Source organism: Anthonomus grandis, chromosome 3, assembly GCF_022605725.1.
Source record: "Anthonomus grandis grandis chromosome 3, icAntGran1.3, whole genome shotgun sequence".
NCBI lineage: Eukaryota > Metazoa > Arthropoda > Insecta > Coleoptera > Curculionidae > Anthonomus > Anthonomus grandis.
This window is the reverse complement of record NC_065548.1, coordinates 15,660,464-15,674,806: the sequence shown is the minus strand read 5'-3', so window position 1 is coordinate 15,674,806 and position 14,343 is coordinate 15,660,464. Positions and strand designations below refer to the sequence as shown.

The following is a 14,343-nucleotide window of genomic DNA, read 5'->3' as shown; positions in this document are numbered from 1 at the left end:
TTTTAATGAGAAAAAAATTTCCACTGTAGTACCTACTAAAACTGAAAAACGCTATTAAAATATAAAAAAAAATTGAGGGAGCCAATTGAAAAAAAAAGTTAGGGGTAGTCTCTCGAGGTGAAATATGCAGAGGTAGTTTTGAATATATTTTTAGAAAGAGTAGCATTGCCGCCCATAAAAAACGCATTTTTAGATTTTTTTATTCTATCTATATTCCTCATAAAATTCTAAAAACTTTGATATAACACATGTTATACTTTTATTCAACTGTTTTAAAGGTGACCTACAGGTTATTTTATTAAAAATAAGAAAAACAAATTGCACTTCCCTATCTTAACTTTTTAATACCTATCTTCTCAAATAAATGTCAAATAAAACTTATTAAAAAAAAATTGTAAAAGAATTTTAAAATTAGACAAAAATTTTGAAGAAAATCTTGCACAAAAAGTCTTTTGTTTCTCATGCAATTGGTTTTTTGTTACGCTTTTCGAATTTTCCGAGCTAAAATACATCGATTAGCTATTTTGATTTTTTTGGGAAATACCTACTGGGGGCAGGGGGAATCAAATCAAATTTTTATTTTCGAATTTATCGTTTAAAAATCTTTAATATACCATAAAACTTGCATTATTATAGTTTAAATATTTCGGATATATACTTTATTGTTTACATAAAAAAAACTTTTATGATTTATAATCTTTTTATTGATTATACAGTAAAGAAGCAAAAAAAATAAAAGAACAGCTTTTTCGCTCGTTTTTATACTTTTAAATTTTTTTTTAATTTGTTGCAAAATATAAAACTATCGAATAAAAAAATCGCAAACAAATTTTTCAAGTAAAACAAACCTCTTTAAAAATTCGTCATTTATTATTGTCACAGTACCTACTTAGTCAATAAAATTAACCCCGTCGCATCGGCGTCGCATCGAGGAAAAAAAGTGCGTCAGTGGCCGCCGAAAGCGATGCTACAATGCGATGATTGAAGCGAAGACTCGGAAGCATACCTACCGACAAAAATTAAAACTTGCAACGCAGGGCCACAATCGGAGCGAAATATCCGTTTTCGGCTGGTTCGCGAGCAAGCGGGTGCTTTCTTAGTGGGGACAAATGAAATACATTGGAGTGGTTATCTGGAGCGTAGCTAGTTAAATCTGTGCTACTATACACATACACCTCAAGATAGTACTTCTCGACATCTTTTTGATCAAAGATCAATTATTTTGCCAATTCTAAACCTTTCTGATAAAAAATTCCTGTTTTTTTATCGGGAAAACTTAGTTCATGACACTATCTCTTAGGGTTCTCTCGATATTGCTGTCATTTTTGAGATGCTAATTATTTTAAATCTTTATCCATGCTTGTAATATTGCCAGTCGAGCATGTTTTACAACAAAATCCACTTTGTTTTTTTTTTTCAAATTTCCAAGGGTTATTTTTTGTTGGAGAAATATTAATTAGAAGTAGAGTAAAATCAGTAAGATGTAAACTAAATAAAAATAATGTAAAAAATTCGATGTTATCCCATATATCTACCTAATAAATTTGATTAAAAACAAAGAATAGAGCTATTGCCGCCGATCGACAATAACGTCAGCGACATCGCCTCGAAAAATGTTTATTTATCTTTGCCGATCCGATATATATATAAGGATCGATACCACAAAAATATCGAAACATTGATATCGATACCCAACCCAATGCATTTCTACGATTCTGGCTTTAACCCAAAGAAGGGCAAAACTAAGAGTTGGCGACTCGAATCGAATAGTACTAACTTAAAGATTCGTATTCATACTAAATCTAAATCATACATGACGAACTATTGTACCACCATCTATGGCCACTACTTAAAGATTTACATGTCATTAGTGTTGTGCGTGGTCAATTCACCCGAATACCGACCACCTCAAAATAGGTCCAATATTTAATGTTGCAAGTAAAAAAAAACGTCAAACGAAAATGTCAACTATATGTACATCAACTATCTGGATGCATCTTATGAAAAATTAAAATTCCAAATCCATAGTGAAACTATAATTTCGAGCATGAGGGTGATCAAACATTAGAAATGTGAGGACTATTTACTACATGGGTCACAGAAGTAGAGAGGAGATACACACATAAGGAGATCTATTTTTTTACTGCAGAAAAGAACACTGGTGATATATATTGCTTTTGAGCAAGACCACCGTCATTTTGACAGAGAACGCGGTTAATATTGGAGCTGCTTGGGCTAAATTGAAAATAAGGTATTCATGAAGACGCTTCGGGATTTATTTATTTATTTGTTTTTTATTTATTTATTTTCTTAAGGATACAAGCAGGTAAACCCACTACAGTATCCACTCATAAATATAGAAGCAAATATAAACTTGCAAACACTAAAGTTAAATACATCCCCTGCATCAAACATGGACAATCCACTTTATTATTCAACAGTTTATGCAAAAATAAAAGGTCTGAAATTTTTCTTCTGTTGTCAAGAGTAAGTATACCAAAATGTTTTCTTATATCACCTAAGTCATTAGTAACAATATTTAAATTATCCCTATAATAAAGACACTTTAAAAATTTGTTCTGCACAGATTCCAATCTATCTTTATAAATTGAGTAAATCGGATTCCAAACAACACACCCAAAATTAGGCTTGCTATAAACAAATGCATAATACAAAAAAATATAGGATCTAGAGGATTTCAAAATTTTAGCCTGTCTATTAATAAACTCTAACATTTTATACGCACTTAACACTAAGGTATTAATATGTTTATCAAAAAGTAACTTCTCGTCAAAAATGGTTCCCAAATCCTTCACATCTTGAGCCCTTTTAAGATCAACATTATTTATATTATAATTAAATTGGATTTTTAATTTATTTTTAGTAAATGAAATAAACTGACATTTTTCAATATTTAAAAAAAGGCAATTGATCCGACAGTATTCAACAAGGCTTTCTATATCCTCTTGCAGGAGCTGGCAGTCCTCGTGTGATTTTATAGGTCTAAAGAATTTAAGATCATCTGCATAAAGCAAAAACTCCGAGTGTTTAAAACATTTAAATATATCATTTATAAATATTATGAAAAAAAGGGGGCCCAAATGAGATCCTTGGGGCACCCCCGACGTTACATTAACTATTTCGGAGTTTACGCGGTTTATGCAGACTGTGAACCTTCGATTTGAGAGGTAAGATTTAACCCATTTTAAAAGAAAACCACCCACCCCTACCAAAGCTAGTTTTTTTAGCAAAATTGAAATGTTAATTTTATCGGCCTTGCTGAAGTCCGTGTAGACGCTATCAACCTGAATACGTTTGTCCATATTTTTCTTTAAAAATTCAAGATAGGTGAGAAGATTGCTGTCCACAGAACAGTTTGCAAAAAATCCATGTTGTTCAAAAATCAATTGTCCTTTCACCAACTTAAAAAAATATGTATATAAAAGTTTTTCAAATAATTTTGCAAATATACTGAGCTTACTTATTGGACGGTAGTTGGAGATAATATTTTTTTGTCCGTTCTTATATATAGGAATTACATTGGAAACCTTCCACGCATCCGGAAATTGACCTTATAAAAGCGATTGATTATATAATTTATATAAAGGATATGAGAGCCCTCTAAAACAATTTTTGACAAATAATGAAGGTATGCCATCAGGGCCTGCACCCTTTTTAGGATGCAGATCATTAATTCCTGCTACAACCTCATCCAGTTGAAATTGAATTAAACCTAGATTATCATGTGTCATGTTACTGTTATGGTGATTATTTGATACACTTGGCGCTACAAAAACTGATTTAAAATACTCTGAGAATAAATCGCTAATTTCTTTTGAGGTGGAGGCTTCAATATTATTATATTTCATAACTGAAGGTAAGCCAGAATTTCCCCTCTTAACAGATACAAGTTTCCAGAAAATGTTATTATTTGTTGATATTTCGTCCTCTAAAAAGGATATATAATTGTTAAAATCACGTTTTAGCCCCTTAGATCGACTTCTTAAGAGTTTAAATATGTTTAGATAAGATGGGTTTTTATATATTTTCCATTTTTTGTGGAATTTATTTTTTTCTTTAATTTCTTTAATAGTAGCTTTTGAAAAATAATGAGGGTAACCACTACTCTGATGGATAAGTGGGACCTTCTCTTTGATTATATCCATTAAAATATTATAAAATTTACTTAGATTTATATCAATATTAACACTAGTAAGAATAGTATCCCAATAAATTTTAGACATTTCATTATTGATTTCCTCGAAGTTTGCCTTTTTATAATTAAAAAAACTATGTTTTGGGTTTCTTAAGGATTTAGGAATATCTAGGCAAAACAAAAATTCAAGAGCAGGATGATGGCTATCCTCTTTAACTGCTGGGGCTGAACATTTTATAATATGACTAATATAGTTTTTATTACAAAGAATTAAATCCAAAATTCTGTTATTATTATTTTTAATAGGATTATATTGCATTAGTCCACTAAATGATAATGTATCTATAAGTTCTGCATGCTCAGCACTTACGGTAATAGGTATCAAAAAATCCTCTGTCTTATTTTTCTTTTCCCATGTAACCGAAGAACAGTTCATATCACCACACACCAGAATAGAACTCACATTGTCACTTATCCAGGATAATTTTAAAGAAAAACAAGAATGTGCCATACGATCACTTGGCGGAATATAAACGCTACAAAGATACACTGTATTGATTCCGACTTTCAAAGCCACCCATACATCCTCTGCATCACTGAAAAACCCTGGTACACTAACTGCATTAAGCACTTTCTTGGTTGCTATTAACACACCACCCCCATCCTTTTGTGAAATGGTTGTCTCCCGATCAAAAATTAAAATTCTTTACATTAAAACATGAGCCAAATACAGTTTTGAAAGAAAAATAATAAGGCCACAGTAAATCGCTAAAAATGCCAGTAGAAACCAGCTAGGGCAGTACAGTAGCTTGCTTTGTCAGAAGTCAGGCTAACAAACATTGGCTAAGACTTTTAAGAAAAGAACGAAAAATATCTATTTGAGATAATAAAAATGCGACTTTATCGTCAGACACAAGCTATACAAGTTAAGAGATCAGTTTCTTTCTCAATTCAGTCGTTTTTGAGTGCAGCAGAATCATCTGTTATGAAAAATGGAAGTGTATTGAAATGCTTTCTACCGATACCACAAATTAAATTATATTTATAATAGTTTTATGATACGTAAATGCTTTTCTAAAGTAAATAAAAAAGGAAGTTATTATTACGCTAACTATCCCAAGTCCCTTAGTTTGTAGGTTGTCTACGATAAATGTGGGTGAGCTTTAGATAAATCTTAATAATTTAGAAAAAGCTTTTCTTAAATGCAGACTTATACAGTACTTTGATTTCAAAACAAACAGCTCTTGATAACTTTCTTTTAAAAAAAAATTAAGTTAATTCAGATATACATAGGCAAGTTTCCTCCTTTTCTTCTACTTCCAGCTTCCTCTAGATATCCTCAATTGGATATGTCAAATGGGAACTCCCATCAAGTGTAATTGTAAGCAACATGAAATTACCTATTCACTCGTATCAATAAAAATTAAATCAGTAGACGCACAAGCCAATATTAACAAAAAATTTATGGTAATAATGGATATTTTATCGACCTTAAACTTTGGTCAAATGGCTACTCTATAGTGCGTTACATCAAGAGAGTTATAAAGGGTGGTTCGTTTTGAAATGAAAGCCCGACATCTATATCCCATAAATGAAAATAATGTACATAACAGAAGTTCCAAATAAATTTTTGCTTTTTAAAATACAATAATAAAATAATTGTCCCCAAATTGTTAATAAAGAATTAATCTGCTAGGTGAACAAACTCAAGAATAAGTATATTATAATATATAATTACCTTTCAATAAGTCGATTGAGTTTATCTTCACGGCCTTTTCTCATATCATCCAGCAAACAGTTTACCAACAAAACAGACGCGACTATCGACTGATCCGATAATAGTCGCCCTTTCACAGATAAACCCTTTAGTGAAAATCGGGCCAAATGATTATCAGCTTTTTTGCTAGGGGTAGATTTTTCGTTCTATAAAAAAATGTACTTAAAATAAACTTGCGTTACGAATTAAATAAATTTTCTTACATTTTTAAAACCTTTACTGTACAAGTTCAATAGAAGTTCCTCCATAGTGAAGGTAAACTTAAGGAATACCGTGACTGGATCAGTGGTGGCCTCTACAAGATTTGTTGCTGATTCATCTTCTATTGTCGATTCCGTCGTTCGAGAGAGCATCGATGTCGCTGATAGCTGTGGTTCGGGCGCAGTAGCAGAAACAACCACCTCATTACTCTTTAAAGTGTAAAAGTGAGTTTTATATTAAGACAATTTACATTAATTGATCACCTTTCCTTCCTGCAAATTCTCACTTAAAACAGACATAATTAGGCAATAATCGGCTTGAGATATATGCAAATCAATCAGCTTTATTCTGCCACTTATATCAATATCCGGTACCGCTTTATACCATGTTGACGATAAGTTTCTTTTAATTCTTAGCTCAAAGTTGATTGGTTCAAGCAGACTCCATTCCTGTAGAATATTTTCTTTAGGATCGAGGGTCACTTTCGACTGTTTAAAATCTGTTAGTGCGACTTTCATATCATCTACTACCGCCGGATAACCATCCTAAAAATTGCGATTTTAGCATAAATTCAATTCAAATCAGTAAAATATTACTTCATTCTTAGTATCCATAACTAAAAATTTATTACTAATGGAAATAACACCAAGATCGAGAAGTAAAGCGTCCATTTTCTGACTGCTAACCGGAACCAAAATTTTTGGTGCCCTAAGTCTGATATTTAAGGAGATTTTTGTGGCTTTTTGGTACATTTCTTTGGCGTTCTCTTTGGCTTTTTGAGCGGCTGCCTCTGAAGCCTCTAGAATCGCCTGTTGGGCGGCTTGAAACTGGTTAAGGAAGTTCTAAAATTTAAATAATAGTAAAAAAGCTATCGCTAACGTTAAAAGGATTATTAGGCGATATTAGATCAAACATAAAACATGCAGATGGCTTAATAGCTAATAAGTTTTAATACCCCAAGGCAAGTTTAATACAATAGTACAAAGCTGACTACAATCGGCAAAAAAAGGACAAAGAAAGGTTTAAACATAAGTTCTCTTAAATTTACAGTAGTGCCATTTACCAATAGATGGAAAATTAAAGGCTTTAGAACTTCTAATACTTTTTGCAAGGTAGATAAATTTCTTTGTTAGAAGAAAAAACGATTGTACTAATGCACTTTATTACTTTTAGGAAAATATTAGAATTACCTCAAATATTTGATAATATTTAGAGTAAAAATTAATTTAAAGATCAATAAATATTATGCGAATACGAATAATATATTAATTTATTTTAAAGATACCCAAATATATAATATAAGGTGAAAGTAAAAAAAGGTTTGCTATTACAAAATTTATCGCATAATTAGGTCGAGGACTAAAAATCAAAAAAAAGGTCAGGGAGGAGGAAGGTAAATGCATTAGGTCCCAATAGGCAATTGTCACATAGACTATGGCTAAAAGACGACAAACATTTCTTTAAAATTTCAAAATTTTAAAATACAAATACATTTAATTTTTTTTTTTTAATTTTAAGTTAACTCGCGAAACCGGTCGTCAGAAAATAAAAATAGGAATTTTCTGGAGAAATAAGACCTTTTTTTACCTTCACCTTATAAACAAAACCCCAGAACAATGACATCACTCTACAAAATATAAATATATAATAAATAAAAATTATTATTCGCGATTGACCCTTGGAAAATAAGTCATATTTTGATCTGAACAATCTTATTACACTTACCAACAAATTAGTCACAAACCAGTTGACGAAAACAATTTTGGTTCCGCCCATCTTAACATTTACATCAATATCTGGCTTTTTAGAGTCAACTTCCAAATTGTTAAGCACCACTTGTGCACTCAGTGCGTTTTCATCTTCAGTTGTAAGTATCTAAAAACATAATGTATTCAAAAGCTATATGCTAAAATATTTCTTCAAATTATACCAAATTATGTTTAGTCTCAGGATTTAAATCTAAAATAACCAACTCGGAAAGTTTGACTACCATTTGAGTATATGATTCTTTCACAAAAATATCGGTGTTCAGGCCTCGTACAGCAAACGACGAAATATTTAGGCTATAAAACAAATGTTCATTTATTTTCTCTAGTTAAGGGTGCAATAATTAGGTACTTACTTATCAGTGCAAATTTTCACCATAACTTCTTGCAATTGTGCAGTAAGCTTAAACTTAATAGTTTCTACTACAATGTTTCTCTTTTTTTTAGGAATAATTTTTTTAGATCCCTTTTCCAAAAATTCACTTGTCTCGCTAATAATTGACATATTCCTTGTGTACTTGTGACCTCTGGTATCTCCGGCTGAAAATAAATATTTGACTTAATTATATGTAAACATACTATAAATGTAAATCTTCAGTAAAGATGTTGACGTATTTTCTAATTTATCATTTATTAACGCGATAGTTCGCAATTATTGAAAAGAAAAAGAAAATATATCTATTAACGTATTATGAAGATACAATAAATTACTTGAGGTCTAACAAATATATATTATTTAACTTCTGAGTTGCCTTCTATATCCTAATAAACTTTATTTTTCCATAAAATATGTAATAAAATCTTTGGATTAAGTATTTTAGAAGAAATAAAAAAAATAATTTAGATTTCTTTATCTTAAAAACGGTCGAAGATTTAACTACTCAACCGTTAGTGCAAGTAAGGATTTTTAGTAAATTGGAGTGAAAGTAAATTATAAATCTTAAGTTCATACATTTTCTAAATAATATAAATATTACCGCTTTGTATGCTATCTTGCCGACGCTTAGTACTCATTATTTCATTAAGAGTATCCATCACCGACTGTGAAAAAGCCATAAGTGAAAGCAGTCCTTCCTGGTGCAGTGTAATATTCAGAACGCTAAAATCTACACCCAAACTTGATTCACATGAATGATGTGTTGCATGAAGATCTGGTGATTTCGGGTCCACCTAAAAATAATGAAATGGGAAACTTGATGCTAATGTATACTATTACGTAAGATACCTGAGTAAAATTCACTTTAATCAAACAATGATCGGAGTCCACAGGAATTGGTGTACTGATAATATCGATAACATTGGCGTTTCGATTTTGAGTCAAATTGACGCTTCCCAACAGTAAATTCATGTTGGTTTCATAAGTACTTTGTAAAAGTTGCGCTTCTATTTGCGTCACTTTGAATTTTGCTAGTTCATTGATGGCCGAGGTTACTAGTTCTTGCTGGTTTATCGTGAAACATATTTCTACAAAAAATGTATAGACATACTATATGAAATAGATAGAGAAAACCAAAGTACCTGATAGGCGTATTGATACCTCCATAAGTTTAAATTGTACATTGTCAATGGCTTGCGCACTTTCTTTTATAGGTGGTGATTTAATAGGTAGGGAACCTCTTGGACCCTGCCATGCTAGGAGACTTGATGTGGAGCCAGAAAATGTTCTTCTCTATAAAAATAAAATATATTGGTGTATTTTAAAAATCGTTCAATCGTGTAGTGAAAGTTAGTTATAAAAAATAATAATGTTAGTATTAACCATTTTATGTTCCTGGTATGTTAATATATTTACTTTCTTGATTTTGCAGTTTAGATTGATCATAAGTAAAAGAATCAAACATTCGCATTTAACAGGGTGTGCCGATAATTAAACTATCTGCAAAAAATATTTTAGATTATTTATTATTTGTTTTACTTGACCGTGTAGCAATCTTGTACAGCGTGCTTTCCAACTTTCACGTCAAAAACAGTAAAGACCTCAGAGGTACTTTCTATGCATTGGCCGAAATTGTAGAATTAACACCACTCGCATTTGTAAATTTTAGATGCAGTAAATCTTGGTCTGTATAAACAAATCAATTTTTATAACTTTATTGTTGGTTTTTAAGTACACTATCGTACAAAATTAGAGCAACACTTCCAGAAATATTTGCAAATACCGATTTTAAAATTATAAATGCATGATACTGTATACAAATCCACTAAGTTTTAAAACTACAAAGTAGGCTATGATTATCAATGTTAACAAAAATTTTCACAATCAAAACAAATGATTTTATTTTGACGTTTAAGTTTAAATGCTTCATAGTAACGCGTCAAAAGTAAAGCAACATTCAAATAATTTGTTCAAAAGAAGGGTTTTAGCAAGGGTTTTAGGTTTTAGAAGGGTAAAGGGATAAAATAATTGTGTAGGGTGATTTTTTATGTTTTTTTGAATATTTCTGTGTAAGATTAATCTTGCCGAGAGGAATTCCAATTTCAAAAGACTTAAAGCAAAGAGTGGTGAATGGATTCCTGGAAGGTAACAAACAAGCCGATATTTCAAGACAGTTTGAGTTACCCCGGTACACTGTGTCGAAAATAATATCATCGTATAATGAGAGGGGACATTTAGAGAAGTTGCCAAAATCGGGAAGGCCCAGAAATTACGGTTGGTATACGAACAGTACAAAGAAGGTTAGTAGACGCAAAGTTATTTAGTAGACGTCCAGCTAAAAAGCCGTTAGTTTCAATAAGAAATAGAGCAGCAAGGTTGGCATTTGCACGCCGGCATTTAAACTGGACCGTCAATGACTGGAAAAAAGGTCTATTCAGTGATGAAACGCGCTACAAAATATTCAATTCTGATGGAATGAGGCGTGTGAGGCGACCAATCAATACAAGGTTTAATCCTAAATACGTAACACCTACAATTTAAGCATGGTAAAGGTAGTGTATTTTTATGGGGTTGTTTTTCATGGAATGGGGTAGGCCCTTTGCACTTTATTAATGATACGATGGACCGATTTGTTTATAGGGATATCATGCAGAATGTTATGCTTCCTTATGCAGAATGGGAAATGCCATTGCGTTTTATTTTTCAACAGGACAACGATCCAATACATTCGTCACAAGTTGCTCAACAGTGGTTTCGGAAAAATAATGTTCGTGTTTTACAGTGGCCAGCACAATCCCCAGATCTTAACTCCATTGAGAATCTCTGGGAAGAAGTAGAACGTCGTATTCGTACCCAATTCGATTGCTTCAATGCCGCGCCGTTGTCAGCAAGTAATTAATAACAATGGATATTCTATCAATTACTAATGTATTACTTTCAATTGTTTTTGTTGTTAAATGTGTTCAATTATTTTTTTTAACTAAAGTAAAATAAAATACTGATAAATACAATTTGTTGCTCTACTTTTGTCGCCCCCATTCTTATCAATTTTTATAATCATTAATATTTACCGTTCTTAAAATGATTAAAAGTACACCAAAATGTACTGAAATATTACTTTGTAAGGATAGTGTGACATTAAGCTTAGCGAAAAATCACAACCCAATAATTTTTTTTATTTAAACATGAATAAAATTGAACTTTGTTGCTCTACTTTTGTCCGATAGTGTATGTTGCCAAGCAAATGAGTTTCAAATAGATTTAAAGGTAAATACTTTTTTAACTTACTTTCTTGTTTATATAGTGTATTCCAATAGGACTTTGAAGGTGTCTATTTCACTGCGGAATTCAGTATAATTTAACAATGGAGCGCTATGCGACCCAATATCGCGTTTACATTATAAAAACATATTTTAAAAATGGGTCTTTACTCAAAGCTATTACTACTTCATTAATAGAAAGCAGAAATTAAATGAATCATTTTTAACATTACTTCAGAAATGTGTTTAGAAGTAACTTTAGAACAATTTTAACAAAAAGATTGTCTTCTGCCTGAGAAGTCAGTCAGTCAGGGGTGGTAATTTTTAGGTATTATAAAACTTTTATTTCATTCGTTACCAAGATACGAAACCTTTTACCGAAATACCCTTTAGTTGCAGGCATACTACCTACGAAAAGAAAAGTAAAAAACTCGGTAGACAAATATTTGAAGTTTCCTATCCGGCCAAGTAATTTCGTGTGCTTATTGAAATTGTTGCAACGTTAATGAGCTCATTTACGCAAAATCACAATCAAGCTTGATCGAGCAAAAAACTAGAATAGTTCTAGTGTTTTTTTTGGTAGGTACTTTTTTTCAAGATTTACATTATAACAATAATTCCCTAGAATAAGACCAAGATTTATATTTATCTGCTTGGTTCCTCAACGTCGTTAAACCAAAAGCATTTCGAGTGTCATTAAAAAAATATATATTAACATTTCCAGTAGACACTAATGTATTACGACATCTGCAACATTATATGTTTTATATGCTCCCCTTGTTCGTTCATCGAAAGTTTTCTATATTTAAACTATATATAAAGTAAGTCAATTATTAATCTTTTCTATTCCTTCACAGAAGTTTAATACTATTCCGTTCGGATTCTCGGTTTTTTGAGTGCACCAAGCATAAAAACACCTTAATTGTGATCTTACTCGAAGTTGCATAATTTGGATCAGCTGTATGTAAATTTGAAAGCCATCTCGCAATCAAATACTCTTTTTTACTTACCTTCAGTTCGGGTTGTGGCAAAGAATCGGATTCAGGAAGAGGGATGCTGAAAACAAGTGCCATAGCTAAAGTAAGCCTGGCATCCGAAACAGACATGGCTACGGAGGGAAGTTCACACTTTATAATCTGGTGCGGCAACCTATATATAATAAAGAAGGAGAAAGTAATTATATCCTGTTATTTTAAGATACACGAAACGTTTATTACCACCAGGAATCCTTTGATATATCTTTTTTTTTCAGAAGAAATTGCAAGTGTTCAAAAAAGGACATGTTTATTTATTAACATTGATTTTCAAGAAAAGGTGTTTATTTAAAAAATATTTTTTTTCTAAAAAGCTGTTGCAGATTGCAATGATATTTTTATGGTTTATTTAACCAACTAACAAAAATCTACTGAATTAATTAGATTTGATCCAAAATTTCCAGGGATGTACCCAGCAAGTAAGTAGATAGCAAGGTAGTAAAAAAATATTATTTATCATTTACATTTTTCATATATTTAAAATACTGCATAATATAACCTAGACTACTTTTATACCCGATTGTTACTGAGTTTACTTTAGTCAACATACGTAATTTACATTTAAATTTCAAACTTTAAGCATTACATTAATAAAGTTTAAAATCCTTAATGTGAAATGGAGAGAAAGTGTCGCCTCTGAAATAAAATCAGTTTTATTTATGGTAAGTCCTAAGCCTGCGACACTTTCGCTCAATTAATGCATTACCTAAAGAGAATACTTGTGTATTTATAATCTTTAGAAAAGTATTTTGAAAATTGTGATACAATATATGAATAATAGTTCAAACTTACCGAGGATCATCGGTAATCAGACATTTAGAATATTGAATATTCAAACTCAAGGGATTTAGCAAGTGCATTTCGGTACTAGCCGAATTCACAATATACTGCTTCCAATTTTCTTCTCCCTGGGCTACCAATATTTGTAAATCGGTAAGTTCCATAGCAAAATGATCATAACTGAAGCTTTTCATTTTCTCAAATATCTCTTCCTGCGCTAGCCCTTCTTGATACAATCGTCTAACATCCATAACAGAAGATCTTTCACCTGATGAATGAATCTTAATCTGACCCAAATCAATAACCAGAACATTCCCAAATTCCTCATATTTCCCGTTATAAGGAATAATGATGTATGGGGCATGTAAAATTAAGTCTACATCTAAACGGGTATGTTGCTCTATAGCATACTGTAGACCAGTAGATGTCATTTGTTTGACATCTGTCAGTTTTGAAGATGCTGCTGCTTGAATTCTAAAAATTTTAAGAGTAAACCATCATTGTCAATAAATATAAGAAAACATACTGGTCAAGTGATGAATCAGGTGGTATTTTGAAAATATCGAGGACTTTATTGATTGTTACTGCATCATAGACTATTTTAAGAGGTTTTGCCACCAAATGTATTCTTTGGTCACATCTGAAAAATTATTTTTTATTTATTAATTTTTTTAAATGTACATCAACATCAACTTACTTTTTGTCAAGAGGATTTGTCTCAAACGTAACATCTAATAGGCTTTTAACACCTTTGATCTCTTTTTCCTCCGGTATGATTAGTGTCGGATGAAAGTCATCTTGTACTAAACCATCCATTTTCAAATTATCGATTGCCACATGTACTCTGAAAAGTTTACAATTACAAAAAAATACATCTAAAGTCACATATTTATTATATTTTCTTTGATATTTATATTTTCTTTTTAGTTTTGTACTATCGTGCCGAGTAAAACTGGGACAGCAAAATCTCCTAAATCTCTTGGTCTATTAGAA

At 31.3% G+C, this 14,343-nt stretch overlaps 1 protein-coding gene and 1 long non-coding RNA gene across 3 annotated transcripts in view; one reads left to right on the top strand and one right to left on the bottom strand.

Annotated features, from left to right (window-relative positions):
- Positions 1-14,343, bottom strand: part of LOC126733759 (intermembrane lipid transfer protein Vps13) — a 75,079-nt gene that overhangs the window by 44,629 nt on the left and 16,107 nt on the right. For both annotated transcript variants that reach the window (XM_050437151.1, XM_050437153.1), the window contains exons 11-24: positions 14,048-14,194; positions 13,877-13,990; positions 13,363-13,824; positions 12,547-12,685; positions 9,419-9,569; positions 9,126-9,364; positions 8,878-9,070; positions 8,257-8,440; positions 8,065-8,197; positions 7,860-8,009; positions 6,731-6,976; positions 6,398-6,679; positions 6,137-6,343; positions 5,895-6,079 (exon numbers count right to left, since the gene is read on the bottom strand). In XM_050437151.1, the coding sequence (XP_050293108.1) occupies positions 5,895-6,079; positions 6,137-6,343; positions 6,398-6,679; positions 6,731-6,976; positions 7,860-8,009; positions 8,065-8,197; positions 8,257-8,440; positions 8,878-9,070; positions 9,126-9,364; positions 9,419-9,569; positions 12,547-12,685; positions 13,363-13,824; positions 13,877-13,990; positions 14,048-14,194 (2,832 nt within the window). The remainder of the gene's footprint in view (positions 1-5,894; positions 6,080-6,136; positions 6,344-6,397; positions 6,680-6,730; positions 6,977-7,859; positions 8,010-8,064; positions 8,198-8,256; positions 8,441-8,877; positions 9,071-9,125; positions 9,365-9,418; positions 9,570-12,546; positions 12,686-13,362; positions 13,825-13,876; positions 13,991-14,047; positions 14,195-14,343) is intronic.
- LOC126733760 (uncharacterized) lies at positions 1,651-3,379 on the top strand. Its single transcript, XR_007659856.1, has 3 exons — positions 1,651-2,251; positions 2,316-2,487; positions 2,973-3,379. It is a non-coding gene; the product is annotated as an uncharacterized LOC126733760 (long non-coding RNA).